The 14,610-nt window shown below is 41.0% G+C and overlaps 1 protein-coding gene across 1 annotated transcript in view; it reads left to right on the top strand.

The window, feature by feature from the left end:
• LOC115380142 (rho-related GTP-binding protein RhoE) overlaps positions 1-14,409 on the top strand; it is a 17,041-nt gene extending 2,632 nt beyond the window's left edge. The window contains exons 3-5 of the mRNA XM_030081228.1: positions 6,593-6,702; positions 7,907-8,041; positions 11,738-14,409. Coding sequence (XP_029937088.1) covers positions 6,593-6,702; positions 7,907-8,041; positions 11,738-11,986 — 494 coding nt within the window. The 3' untranslated portion in view covers positions 11,987-14,409. The remainder of the gene's footprint in view (positions 1-6,592; positions 6,703-7,906; positions 8,042-11,737) is intronic.
• Positions 14,410-14,610: the final 201 nt, after the last annotated feature.

The following is a 14,610-nucleotide window of genomic DNA, read 5'->3' as shown; positions in this document are numbered from 1 at the left end:
TCACATTTTCACTGAAAAAGCTATTAAAATGATGTTTTCACTCGGGTCTGTACCAAACAAACATGTTTGCTTTGTTCATTTGCACTTTCCCATGTTTTTGAGAGAAATCACGTGAATTTGCTCACCTTTCAAAGGCCTTTCACAAGCATTTAAACACAAGAAATCTTAATGTCAGATCAGCATCACTGATCTGACATTTAAATGTGCCATTTAAAAAAAATACCCCCTTTCAAATCAACAGCCTGTGTAGAATATGACTAGCAAACCCAGATGCAGCTTGATGAAGGCTCCTGGAGCTGAAACGTGTTGGTCAGCTGCCAGGTTTTGAAATCATCCATGTAGTAATAAAGGCTTTTGTAATTTTTTTTTTTTTCTTCGGTTGAGCAGTGTGCCTTGGTTGTATTGTTGGGTTTGCTGGTCATATTGTACACAGGATGTTGATTTGAAAGGGAGACAAACGTAAGAAAGAGCACCTGATTCATGTTTGCCTGTTTGAGGGCCCACACAGCTCTCCCAATTCCCCTTTTCATGTAATTTTAGTAATTGGATATATAGCTTTAGGTAATTTTTCTTTTTTTTCTTTTTTTTGTAGTCTGTTTTTTCATTTTTATAATTATCAGGTAATTTTGGCAATTTGCTCATTACCACATTTTTGAAAGATATCAAGTGAATTTAGCAGGTTTCAAAAGTTAATAACAACATGGCTTCAGAAATGGCAGGTGCATCATGCACAGTGGTGAGTCAGAGTGAACGTGCTCTGGGGTGGGTTTTTCTTTAAAATAGGGGTGATACGCACTCTTTGTACCACCTGTACTGATGGTGCAAGATAGGGTTTTGTAGCTCTGTTATACCTCCATTTTGTGTCTTGTTAAGGTGTTATGCTGAACCTACCGCAGAACGTACCAAAATCATTACATACCACTATGTAGAGCAGAGCGTTGCAGGTGTTTGGAGCACAACAAGTGGAGTTTGCTCATCTCTGTGTGGGCTGCTCCTTCCCTCAGGCTGACCTCCCTCTGTTGCAACCTGTGCATTTCAAAATGGTTCATGTTTGAACATGAATCCTCTTCATCAGCCATGCGGTGAATGAGGCTGGTGCTCTTTAAGTGAAAGTAGACTGCAGTGTGCCTCAGAAAATAAGCTAAAAAGTAGGAAGCAGTCTTGCACCTTGCAGGGTGTGGCCTTGTTTCTTTGTTTTCCTCATGTGAAGAGGTCTTAATGAAGCTCATTAGAAATGTGACGTCACCCAGAAGCAGCACCCAGCTCTTGTTTGTCTCATGTAGTGAAGTTTCCCCTCGGCTAGTTCGCTAGTTAGACCCTTTGGGAAGTCACAGAACCTCAGGGATAGGTAGAGAGATGCTGTTTTTTTCCACCATTTAAGTAGGGGGATATGGTTTTGTTTCAAGTCAGTTAAAAGTCCTCTACTTTTCAGTTTCAGTTCAAAGTCATCAGTGGTTGGGGTAAGCAGAGAAAAATTCCAGTACAAATTAAAACACATACAAACAAACAAACTAAAGGCCAGCTCAATTCAAAGAAATGTGAAACTCTTATATAGGCAGTGGTATTGGGTCTCCTTCATAATTCTATACATTACAGTGGTTAACATGTTACAGTCCAGATAGTTTGCGACTGGTTCCCGTTCTCCATAAAAGTGAGCAATTTAGAATGTAATATACCTGTAAGATATTCCAATGCCACCAGTTCCAGTATTTTTATTTATTTATTTATTGTCAAATACTCACCTTATGACTTATCATAAGTCCACTGCAGAAGACTGTTATTTCTTGCAGCAGGAGGTCATTATTTTGCACAACCTTCTGTTGCCTGTGGAGGTTACATGTCTACAGGGTAGGCCTAGTTTCAATGATAGGGGAGCTAGTTCTAAGTCAGTGCCCAAGATTTTCTTCATTTCTTAGAGTATATTGGACCAATACCTTTGTAGCTTATAGCATGACCATTATCGATTTCAAGTGCCAATTTCAGTCTTGCATTTGAGATGTAAAGATGAGAATGATGAATTGAAAATATGTCCATGGTTAGGAGATATATGTTTTCTGTGTAATATCTTAAATTGGATTGCTTTAATATGGTTGAAAACTCTTAATCATTGAATTCAGGTGTTTCATTCAGTCCTGTTGCCACAGGTGAATAAAATCCAGCAGCTAGCCATGCAGTCTGTCTTTAAAAACATTAGTGGCTTGTTCTAAAGAGCTCACTGAATTCCAGCATGCTGCTCTAATAGTTAATGTAACAGGAAGCCACCGCTGCAACAAGTCAGCTGGTGAAGTTTCTTCCCTCCTAGATATTCCACCATCAGCTGGAAGTGGGATTATTGCAAAGTGGAAGTGTTTAGGAACCACAGCGACTCACCCACCAGCGCCAGCACCATGTAAAGTTACAGAGCGGGGTCACCGAGGTGCATAGTGTGTAAAAGTGGCCAACGCTCTACTGACTCAGTAACTGCAGAGCTCCAAACCTCCTCTGGCATCAACATCAGCACAGAAACTGAGCACTGGGAGCTTCATGACATGGGTTTCCTGCATGCAGCCTCACATCACCAAGCACAACACCAAGCGTCGGATGGAGCGGTGGAAAACACGTCGTCACTGGACTCTGGAGCGGTGGAAATGTGTTCTGTGGAGCAACCAATCACGCTTCTCTATGTGGCGGTCTGATGGACGAGTCTGGGTTTGGTGAACGCCAGGAGGACGTTCCCTGCCTGACTGCAGTGTGCCGACTGTGCAGTTTGCTGGAGGAGGGATAACGCTGTGGGCTGGTGTTTCTGGGCTCGGCCTCGGCCCCTCAGTTCCACTGAAGGGAAATCTGAACGCTTCAGCTCACCAAGACATTTTGGATAATTCTCTGCTTCCAGCTTTGTGGGACCAGTTTGGGGAAGGCCCTTTTCTGTCCCAGCATGACTTTGCCTGATATATGTTACCAGTAAGGCTAAGACTAAATCATAATGTACATGTTTTATTTACTGTTTTATCTACCTCTGCCTGCTTGATCACCACATCCACATTACTATTTGTTAATTAAAAATCTCCTCATGTAAATATCTTAGGAAAGCACCAGTAGTTATCCCTATAATAATGCCACAATATCAGTATTAAGGTATTTGGTCAAAAATGTTGTTATACTTGATTTTGTCCGTATTGTCGAGTCCTATAAGCAATGATGAAAAGAGGGGAAAGGGCTTAAGAATAAGAAAAACTTAAAGAATGCTCATCTGATTGTTTGTAAAATCTATTTTCTTTGCTCTCAAGGGGAAGTATGTATTTGTGATTGATGTGACTGGTATGTCCCCTGTTGACAATGTAGTTTCAGTGCACAGTGAAACTAAGTCCGTCTTTCATATTATCCACAATAGACTCAGCCTTTCCCCTCAAAGGCTCCATTGTTCATAGGCCTGTCATCTGGCAGCAGTGTTTAGCTGAACTCTGCCTGTAGTAGAGGGTATTTTTCTACACATTTTGTCCTCAAGTGTTCTGGATATTGATGAACAAAAATATATTGTGGTGCTTTACTCATTATAGCTTTTTGTATTTTGTATCACACTTGTTTTTATGCTGTATGTAATATCAAAAGTGAAGCTTGCACAGATATCTGTTCTCTTCTAAACAAGGTCAGGAGCAGGAGATGTTTTCATTTGTCTCTTTTTTGGGGTTTTGTCTTTTTTTTAATTTATTGATAAAAATGCCATTATATTTTGTCATACTTTTCATCAACAGAGGTTCATTTTTGTTTCTTTTTTAATTTGCTGATGAAAACAATATTTCGTCATTGTTGTTAAAAAACGATGTCTCTCTATGGTCCCTGAAGAACACTGGTCTCAGCACGTTAGATCATGTTCTCCATCATCGCCATGAGATTAATGTCAGGATCCATTTCAGCAGTCAGATGGAACAGAGGTCTCTAGCGCTCCTTGATAGGCTTACAAATTGAAGACACAGCCAACGAAATGTTATTCCTTCAAATGTGCACATGATGAATAGGTCTGAGGGTTTCCATTTTGTCCAAACAGTCTTCCATTGTCATGAATGGCTTTGTCCCTGGGCTGGTATGGTTATTTTGTATTGCTTCAGTCAGACTATTTTTCATTTCCAGTCTGCAAGGGGAAAAAAAATCCCCGTATACCTCATTTGTTGCAAAGGACTCACTTATGAAGCCCAACCAGAAGCACCTGCGCTTAGCTTTATCCAGACACAGCAGCTGCAGTGGTGTTTGTTTACCATGCGGAGATGTGTGTGTGTTTGCGTGTGTGTGTTGTGTGTGTATTTCTGGCTCGGGGGATCAGGCCAAGGGCTGAAGGCTGAAGGCAAATGGAGCTAATGAGGTGTCAGTCAACTGGCATGTCGTCCCCATCCTCCCCTGGACGCCTGTACTCTGTGTCATTGTTTGTCTATTTCCTCATCATCCATTCAGCAACATGGCTGTAATAGACCACAGTCCTGTAAAGCTTTTTAGCGATGTGCTCACAAGCTATATTAACTCTGGTTACGATCAGTAGAGGCCTGTGTGTGGCCTAGTAGGTATGAGAAGCTAGATGAGAGCTAGATGAAAGCTAAAGCTAGATGGGCACCGTGCTAATGTTAGCCATTCAGATTATGGGTATAACAACAGGCATAACTGACATTGGATAAAAGGGAGATTTACTTGGACAAAAAAAACAAAAACATGTTCAGTTTGGAGGGTTGCAATTACAGTTACATTTACAGATGAATAACTAAATTTGCTGAGGCTCATAAGCTGCCACAGTTCAAAAGAAATCACCACTATCATATCCAGAAGTGGCTGTCACAGTCTGTTGGCGTTGCCTTGTGACCTCTGTTACTTAGAGCATGTCATAGACATGGCTCCAACAATTTCAAGACAAATGTCCTGACTTAAAACAAACAAGGACTATAGGAAATCCACAAAAATTCTTTGCATGAATTTACTTGTTGCTTGAACGCTAGAGATGTTCCACTTAGAACGTCCTGATGGACAGGTTTGTCCTTACAGTTGTCCTTCCATGATCTAACATGATGGCCATGTGCTTGTTCATGGCTCTGGTCCAATATTCACATCCGGATGAACTATGTTGATCCTGTTGTAAATCTCCTGGGATTATTTACTACAGCTGGAAGCCAAGTAGTTTAAAAAGTATCCTGTGAATGTTGATCATGTTAGGAATGGAGGAGTCTGCCCCTAGTCACTGCATGTATCCTACCTTATTATTATCTGCATTCCTTCAATAGACTAAGCCTTCCTCCCCATACATGCTACACATGCTTACACCCCCCTCCCTCTCTTTGACAGTGATGATGAAATACCCATACTCTCTCCTCCATCTCCATCTCTTGTCAGAGATCAGGGGTTAGGAGAATGCTGCTCTTCCTCTTTTTGGTGTTCTTCAGGGATCTCCAAGGGGGGAGTCTGGAAAAAACAAAATTCCTCAAGTTGCTGGCACTGGCACATTTCAGGAAGTTCAGATACTCTGCTACTTTTAAGTTGAATTAATTCCATATTCAGAATTCAGTCTCATCAGATTATATTATACCAAACATAAACAGCTGAATCATGATTTTTGTTCATGAACATCCCTCCCAAAGGTAGAAATAAAGGCTAAAAACAACAATCGAGATCGTACATTGAGTAATGTGCCAGTGAAAAAAATGTGGATAAATTGTAGTAAATGGGCCAAACATTCAGAATCACTCGTACGGTGCTTTTTAAAGACAGCTCTTACCCATGTAGTGGTATTTTCTTGTTCCATGTGAGAATAATGATCCTCCAAGTTTGACCTGTCAGCTCATTCCCTGTCATGAGACCAAGTGCTTCAAAGGAACTGTTTTTTCCCAAAATGAAGTGTGCCTTGCCCAGTAGACAACATAATTCTAAGTGGTGTCTCAAAGCTAAGAAAATGTTTCGAAGAATGCACAAAAACACGTCTGTCACTGAATTGGGGCGCTGCTACGTGGTGATACTGTGGCAATTCTAGGAAAGAAATAATTACCACTGTTTTGGTGGCAAGGGGACTGGAAAGAGCACTGATGATGATTCAGTGACAAATGGGTGATGCCTCAGAATATTGTTTTGGCTTTGGATCAATGTCAAAATCATGTTGTTTGCTGGTTTATATCTACTTCATTCATTTTGAAGAATAGTCCCAGTGAAGCTGTCCTTCTCATGACAGGAAAGGAGTTGATGCAGGAGACTTGTGAAGCTTGTATTTCCATCCGTCCTGGCAGCTTTTGCAGTGCGGGCAATAGGACAGCAATACTTCACATGGCTGTACTATGGGTGCATTTGTTTTTCACTCATTTGCTCTCTTTTTGCACAGCATGCATCTCTCTTGTCTGTCTTTAATGCTTTAATGACCAATAGCTGTAGTTAAATTTTATTTCACCATGATGGCAACAATTGTCCACAGTAATCCGCAGGTCATATGTGTACCGAAAAGATGGGGATGATCTGTACAGGTCACAGGTCACAGGTCACCTATGTTCTGTTACACCTAACAGCTGTGCACTCAGCTGGTCTTGATCTTTAAGGATGTTTTTCTCCTGTGCCTGATCTTTTTGCTTTTTTTTTTTTTTTTTTTTTGCAGGTTCACCCTACTATGACAATGTACGACCTCTCTCCTACCCTGATGCTGATGCGGTCCTCATCTGCTTTGACATCAGCAGACCAGAGACTTTAGACAGTGTGCTGAAGAAGGTAGTGCGCTTCTCATGGCATGGGTTTTATACAGGCCCCTTGCCTTCTCTGAAAAGGCCAGTGTTTTGCATCAGTAGTTCAGAAAGCTTGAGAAGTACCCAGTCTGGTAAAACTCTAGGGTTGTAACTCAGAGTGTAGCCACTCAGGGACAGGCGAGGCAAAAGAAGAGGCATGTGATCTTGGATCTTTGTGACACCCAGTTCAGGAGATTAGAGGGTAGGCCTACTCTGTCCAGACGTAGCTCCCAGTTGGTCCCCTAATGGAAGTGCACATTATCACTGTGGGTAAATCGGGATTCTAGATGTAACATGAATTGGCTGAGTAATTACATTTCAAAATGTCAGTTCATGATGTCAGACCTTTCTGTGAATGGCAAGAAATATGATGTGATATTGCCTCAGCAAGCCACAGCTAATAGTTTCAAACATAAGATCATGTTTGATATATTAAGTCTCCAAATGCTTTGTTTTCTGTGATGGATATTTCAATAAAACAGTGGAAAAACCTTAGCTTGTTAGCTAAAGCTAGCCCTAGTGGCTAAAGCTAGTCAGCAGGCTGTGGGGGCAGGGCACACCACTTTGTTATGATATAATAAAAAATGATGAATGCCCAATTAATTAATTAATTAATTAATTGATTCTCAACAACAACAAACAAATTTACACATGCCTCATATTTACAGCTGTCACATCATCATAAAGCAAAATATGAGGATTTTGCTTCTTCTTGTTTGTTTTTGTTGACATGTGATATCAAAACATTGGGTTGAACAGACATTTAAAAGTGTTACTTAAATGCCATGGGTTATCAGCCTCGGCATCCAGCACTCAGACTGTGAACTTGAGGGATTTTATTTTTCCTCAGACTTATCATTTACATTAGTAAAAGTGATGCGACCTCCCCTTTCAGCCTGCATAGTCTGCCTGTAAACACAAGAGATTTTTCATTGTCATTAGCATTTTGGATATGATAATCCAACAAGCTTAGAAAATTGCATCTTTTTACTTTAATTGCAGCCTTTATAACAAGGAAATACTTATGTCATATCATGACACTACAGTATCCAAAATCTAAGACGATATCTTACCTTGTATCATAATATCAGTATAATATCAATATATTGCCCAGCCCCTATCTTTGGGTCAAATATTCTTACACTAGTTTAATTTTTCTTGCTAACTTTTCTTTTCATATATTATTCCAGTGGAAAGGAGAAATTCAGGAATTTTGTCCCAACACCAAAATTCTGCTGGTTGGATGCAAGTCAGACCTCCGAACAGACCTGAGCACGCTGGTGGAGCTGTCCAATCACAGACAGACACCAGTGTCATATGATCTGGTGAGTTCTTGTGTCCAGTTCTGATTTGTAGGGATGAGGAATGTCACACTGTCACACTTCTGCTGTTTGAATCATTTGACCTGCCCACAATAGCTTTAGCTTTGGTGCAAAAGCCCAAGAATGGCCATATTGGTATTTTTCTGCCCAGCAGATCTGTCCAACCTATTCAGATTACCAGAGCAGACAGCAGTGTTAAGTGTCTGCTGTCCTGTACCATGGAAGAGACAGCAGGTTTTCACTCCAGCCAAACACCACAGAAACTCATGTGGAGTTCGGTTGGAAAGAAAAGCTGCAGACTCTGTGCGTTGCAGGATTGTACACCACTGTCTTAGAAGAAACATTGGCAAACACTGTCTTAATCAACATTCTTTATGTCATTTATGACATTTTTTAAAGATTGAGGATGTGTAATTTCCTTCTGCATGTTGCATTTTTCTATCCAGATTACCAATAACCACAATTTGTAGCTGCTAGAACTATGGGGCACATGCTCATTGTTGCTCCGGTTACAATTGTGCATAGGTAGCCCATAGGCAGGAGTGTTTTGATGTAGTTTTCCCCCACCAGTTGGAGGGGTGGGACTTTGAATTGGTGTGTGTCTATTAATCATTTGGCCATGTGCTCGTTCTGATGTTCATATTTCCAATAATTTGGTAGGAAGGTTGGTCATGGGCTGAGGAAGAACTGCATAGCTTTTTGCATCCCTTGGCCAAAATGGGGCATGGGTGTGGATGAGGTGTATCACAGTTTATTAAGCGGCCTAACTTCAATACAGATACTCAGATTTCAGTGGGCCCCTTCTTCTCAGGCCAGTCCCACTCGTAGAGTGTCCTGTGACTAGGCATGTAGCTGCTAACAAGTCTGATGACACACACTTACACACCCTTACCTTGTGCTTTTATTGAAAGTGTCTTGTGCTTTTGTATTATCTGCTGGTTTGGAAATGCCTCTGAGGCTCAGAAAAGTGCTACAAGGACGATTGTAACAACAGCCAGTAAACTTTTAGGTACATCTCTTCCAAGCCTCGATGGCACCTATAAAGACCGTGTTTTGAGACAGGCAAATTCAATTATGAGTGATGACAGACATCCACTTACTAACTGTTTGAAACTTCTGCCATCTGCACGACGCTACTGCGCCCCCTGTTCACGAAAAACTGGTCCAAACACTCGTTTATTCCACAAGCCATCAAATTCTTAAACACAACCAGGTAACAGGGTGTCCAGCTGGTCTGGCCCAAGTGTTTTTTTTTTTTTTATTATTATTATTATTATTATTATTCCAGAATAGAAGTGTTTACAAACATTATTTATTTCCTGTTTCTAATGTATAGCTGGTGTGCTTGTATGGCTGTGGATGTGTTCAGTTGTTGTTCTATATAATGAAATGCCATGAGAGTTCTCTGCTGCAAATCAATTTCCCCAAGGGGACAAATAAATGCATAATCAATTCTTATGCTGTTTATTACAGATTTTAGCAGTACGCGTATAGGCGTCTGGTCTGCCGGAAATACAAAAGAAGAAGTCTTCTTCTTCTTCTCTTGCTATTTCTGTTTTTTCTCCCATCAATATCCTCAATGATATTTAAGTCTTTGATCAGCTGAAGGCAGACTGCAGTCTCGTGGCTCTTGCTGCTTTTCGCCATGCTGTAGTGTGCGCCATGTCGTTTTATAGACCCATAGATGTAATATATGTATATTATGTCTATGGTTTTCCCCGCTTGCAGTAACCATAGCAACAAAGACGTCCCAGAATTCCTTGCGAATCGAGCATGCGCAGTCGTGACTAATTATTCCGGTTCGGGGAGTTTTCCGACTAAGGTGTTTACATGCCTCAATATTCCGGTTGGAACAGGCATATGCCAGGGGTCTTATTCGGAATTCTCTCCAACCGGAATATGACCTTAATGAGGTTTGGTGTGTGTTTACATGACATGTGCGCAACCGGAATATTCGCAATATTCCGGTTAAAACAGGAATAAGGTGTGCATGTAAACGTACTCAATATTGTTTTTACAACCAGCTGTCTCATCTCGCATGGACAACATTATGTATCGCTTGCATCACTGTTAGTATGGATGAGGTGTAAGACACTGGCATTTCCAACAAGAACCTCTGTCTGTGTAAGTGCATACAGTGCATTCAGAAAGTATTCAGACCCCCTTCACTTTTTCACTTTTGTTATGTTGCAGCCTGATGCTACAATTGTTTAAATTCATTTTTTTCTCTCATTAATCTACACTCAGTACCCCATGATGACAAAGTGAAAACAGAATTTTAGAAATTTTTGCAAATTTATTGATGGTTGCTGAGATGATTCTACACCTTGATTAGAGTCCACCTGTGGTAAATTAAATTGATTGGACATGATTTGGAAAGGCACACACCTCTGTATAGAAGGCCTCACAGCTGACAGTGCATATCAGAGCTCAGAGACAGGGTTGCTGCATGGCACAGATCTGGGGAAAGCTACAAAAAATTCTGCTGCACTGCTGCACAAATGGAAGAAGTTTGACACAATCAGGACTCTTCCAAGAGCCAAACTGAGCCATCAAAAGGTTACCAAGAACCCCATGGTCACTCTGACTGAGCTCTAGAGGTCCCATGTGGACAAAGCTCCAGCAGGACAACCATCACTGTGGCCCTCCACTGATCTGGGCTTTATGGCAGAGTGGCTACACAGAAGCCTCTCCTCAGTGCAAAACACATGAAAGCCTGCTTGGAGTTTGCAAAAAAGCACCTGAAGGACTCTCAGACTGTGAGAAACAAGATTCTCTGGTCTGATGAAACCAACTGTTTGGCCTCATTTCCAAACGTTACGTCTGGAGGAAACCAGGCACCGCTCATCACCTGCCCAATACCATCCCAACAGTAAAGTATGGTAGTGGCAGCACCATGATGTGGGGGTGTTTTTCAGCAGCAGGGACTGGGAGACTGGTCAGGGTTGAGGGAAAGCTAATGGAGCAAAGTACAGAGATATCCTCAATGAAAACCTGTTCCACAGCACTCAGGACCTCAGACTGGGCCGAAGGTTCACCTTCCAACATGACAGTGACCCTAAGCACTCAGCCAAGACAACACAGGAGTGACTCAGGGACAACTCTGTGAATGTCCTATAGCGGCCCGGCCAGAGCCCTGACTTGAACCCTATTGAACATCTCTGGAAAGACTTGAAAATAGTTGTCCACCGATGGTCCCCATCCAACCTGACCGAGCTTGAGAGGATTTGCAAAGAACGGCAGAAAATCCCCCTATCCAGGTGTGCAAAGCTTTTTGTGTCATACCCAAAAAGACTCGAGGCTGTAATTGCTGCAAAAGGTGCTTCAACTAAGTACTGAGTAAAGAGTCTTTCCTTTTTAATAAATTTTCAAAAATTTCTAAAATTCTGTTTTCACTTTGTCATTATGGGGTACTGAGAGAAGATTAATGAGAGAAAAAATGAATTTAAACCATTGTAGCATTAGGCTGCAACATAACAAAAGTGAAAAAAGTGAAGGGGGTTTGAATACTTTCTGAAAGCACTGTATATGTGTGTGTGTGTGTGTGTGTGTGTGTGTGTACGTATGTATATATAGTGATCTAGTTTGGTATATAATATGGTTTCAAAAAGCCTTAAGACACATGCTTGTCATAAATGGCTAAATAAATAAACCTTGTTCCAGAAATATCTAATGATTGCCATCTGTTTCTTTTCCCAGGGCTCCAACATGGCAAAGCAGCTGAGTGCTCCCTACATCGAGTGCTCTTCCCTCCAGTCTGAGAACAGCGTCAGAGACATTTTCCATGTGGCCACGCTGGCCTGTGTCAACAAGAACAACAAGAACGTGAAACGCAGCAAGTCCTCCAGGGCCACCAAGAGGATCTCTCACATGCCCAGCAGGCCTGAACTGACAGCAGTAGCACCTGACCTGCGCAAGGATAAGGCCAAGAGCTGTACAGTTATGTGATTGGAATAATTTACCAAGACTGCTGTGGACAGTATAGGGGCAAGAAACAGGGAATGGGCACAACGCATAGAGTCATTCCCATGTGCCAAGTAGAGAGATAATGTGCTGCTCTGCACTTTAAATCATCTGTATTGCCCTTGGTTTGGATATGCTCCAAGTCTCTGAAGCAAGTTGCCCTTACACAGTGCCACAGGAGGAGTGCACAACTAGCTGGAAAAGCTCTGAGAGGAGGAAAACCGGAGCCAATCGATTTTCTGTCTTGTGATGCCAGACTTGCTCTGTGTTGATTACAATAAGGCAGTAGTGGGAGATGTGTCTATCCTAGCTTGGTTTTTTGTTTTCCTCATCCAGTTTCCTCAGAAATGACATTACACTCCTTTCTGGTCTAAAACAGTCAGACAAAAACAGTGTCATTTTTAACTTCTGCCATCCAAAAAAATGTGAAGATGGTGGAGGAGGTTTTGCCAGTGCGATGGTTGCTCTTAAAAAGAAAAAAGCCTGCAAGAGACTACTGCTGTGTTCTTCCTCTGGTGAAATGTATGCAGAAGACAGATGGATCTCTAGCACTTACAGATGGGGAAGCGACAGAAACACTGTGGTTCAGGTTGCCTGTCCCATTTGGAGTCTCCTTTCTCTTCCTTTTTGTTACTGCCTTGATGCATTTGCCAAATGGAAATGGGATATTTGTGTTGTTTGATGCTGTTGCACACTGTCACTCAGATCTCAAAGCCTTCTTTTAAATGTGCTCTCCTTCTTTTTGCATATCACTCTGAAACGGACTGAACCTCAGCATAGTCCAATCCAGTTGTTTTTGTCAGTCTGACTTTTGTTTTCACAACCAAAGAAAAGCTTGCCAGAAGTTTGCTGATTGTGGAAAATGCCTAGAGATGCAGCTCATGTCAACTTTGGGTTGAGATCGATGCTATCATCACCTGTGTGGCTGAGCTCTAGTGACATCCACATTCTTTACTACTAGGCTGATTTGTCACATGTCATCTGTGTGACCCCAGCGTCATGCAGAAGCTTGTGTCAGACCTTGGAATTTCAACAGGAAGTGAGACTGCCTGAGCCTGAGCAGCTGTTGTTCAGAAAAGCCGTGCACGATCACCTCCAGTTCACTGTCGGCTATGCAATACACATATTTTGGCCATGGTCTGGAATGACTGTCTGCTTTTTCATGCCCTTCTGGAGGTGATGTTGTAGAGTGGGATAGTGCTGGCAAAAAGTTGATATTTTTGATTTTTTTCTCCTCCTTAGTCCAGTCTCTTGGAGCTATCTTATGCACATTACTCAATGTATGATCTCCAGCGTGTAAAGCGTGTTTGGCAAGTTAAAGATGAAGTCCACCCTTGAACTCACACTTTTTATCTCTGTGATTGTGGACAGTTCAACCAGTGCTTGAACACCCACTCAAATTTAGAATCCATTACATGTAGCCTTGATTGTTTTTAGCCTTTATTTCTAACTTTGGGAGGGATGTTCATGAACAAAAAGCATGATTCAGCTGTCTATGTATCAAAGGGGGGGTTTCACTTTAATGGACCTTACCAGAGATTTTGAATGTCTGGCCTGTTTACTACAATTTCCCCACATTTTACATTGCAGCAAACCATTCTGCAGATCATAGAGAGATTTCAAAACATAAAATCAAAATCCCTCGTTTTTCAAATATGAATTTTTGGTTGAAACAGCCACCTTTATAATGTTCCGCTTCTGCGGCTAACAAAGTCAACACCATTTATAAACCACAGAACTAATAATAGGCCAGATAAAGCAAATGTTTCCCCAGGGACTGTTTTCTGGTGGTGATACCACCATTTCACTTGACCCAATCTGAAATATGAGAATAAATTTTCATATTGTAGTAGAATGAATAGAAACCAATGGATAAAATGTGAGGAAAATGATATGGTAATTACAAAATACACCTGCTTACGTGGAAAAGATTAGCAGAAATGTCAAGTATATACATTTTGTAGATATTAGGCTATGAAATCATATAAAATCATATAAAACATATAAAATCATTGGTATGGTCCACTTAAATTGTTAACAAAGTGGTTTGGGAGCAGAAATGAAAATAGTTTTTAGTAAGAGCTAATGTGGAGGTAGAGACTGAGGTCTGTCAAACTGCTCCAAAACCCCACTAGATGTCATATCAAACAGTTGCAACTTTAGGATTCTGTTCATTCAAAGTCTCATTTTCTGAATATTCCCAAAGGCAGTATTACCACCTACTGTATGCTCTCTACGAAAATATTGAACTTTGAGAAGGTGTTAGCTGTAGAACATAAGTTTGTTTTTTGTTTTTTTGAACGTTAGTCTATTTGTATGTCTGTATAATTGATGTTTCCACAATATTTATTGAAGTTCTATATTTTTTCCCTTGAAAATAAAGTTTGTTGTACAGTGAAATGAATTCATCTTGAGACTCAAATGTGGCAGTTATTTACATTGGGATTGAAAGAATATTTTGTTCTGAATTATAAATAAAATCTGTCTACTGCCAACAATTGTAGCTTTTTATAGAACCTAATAACGTCTGAACACATGGGGCTGAGGCCTATATGCCTTTTGCAGTTTTTTAAACAGAAGAGATCTGATCCATTGATCTGACCTTTAAA

Source organism: Myripristis murdjan, chromosome 21 (assembly GCF_902150065.1).
Source record: "Myripristis murdjan chromosome 21, fMyrMur1.1, whole genome shotgun sequence".
In the NCBI taxonomy this organism is placed as follows: domain Eukaryota; kingdom Metazoa; phylum Chordata; class Actinopteri; order Holocentriformes; family Holocentridae; genus Myripristis; species Myripristis murdjan.
This window is presented reverse-complemented; position numbering and strand designations above follow the sequence as displayed.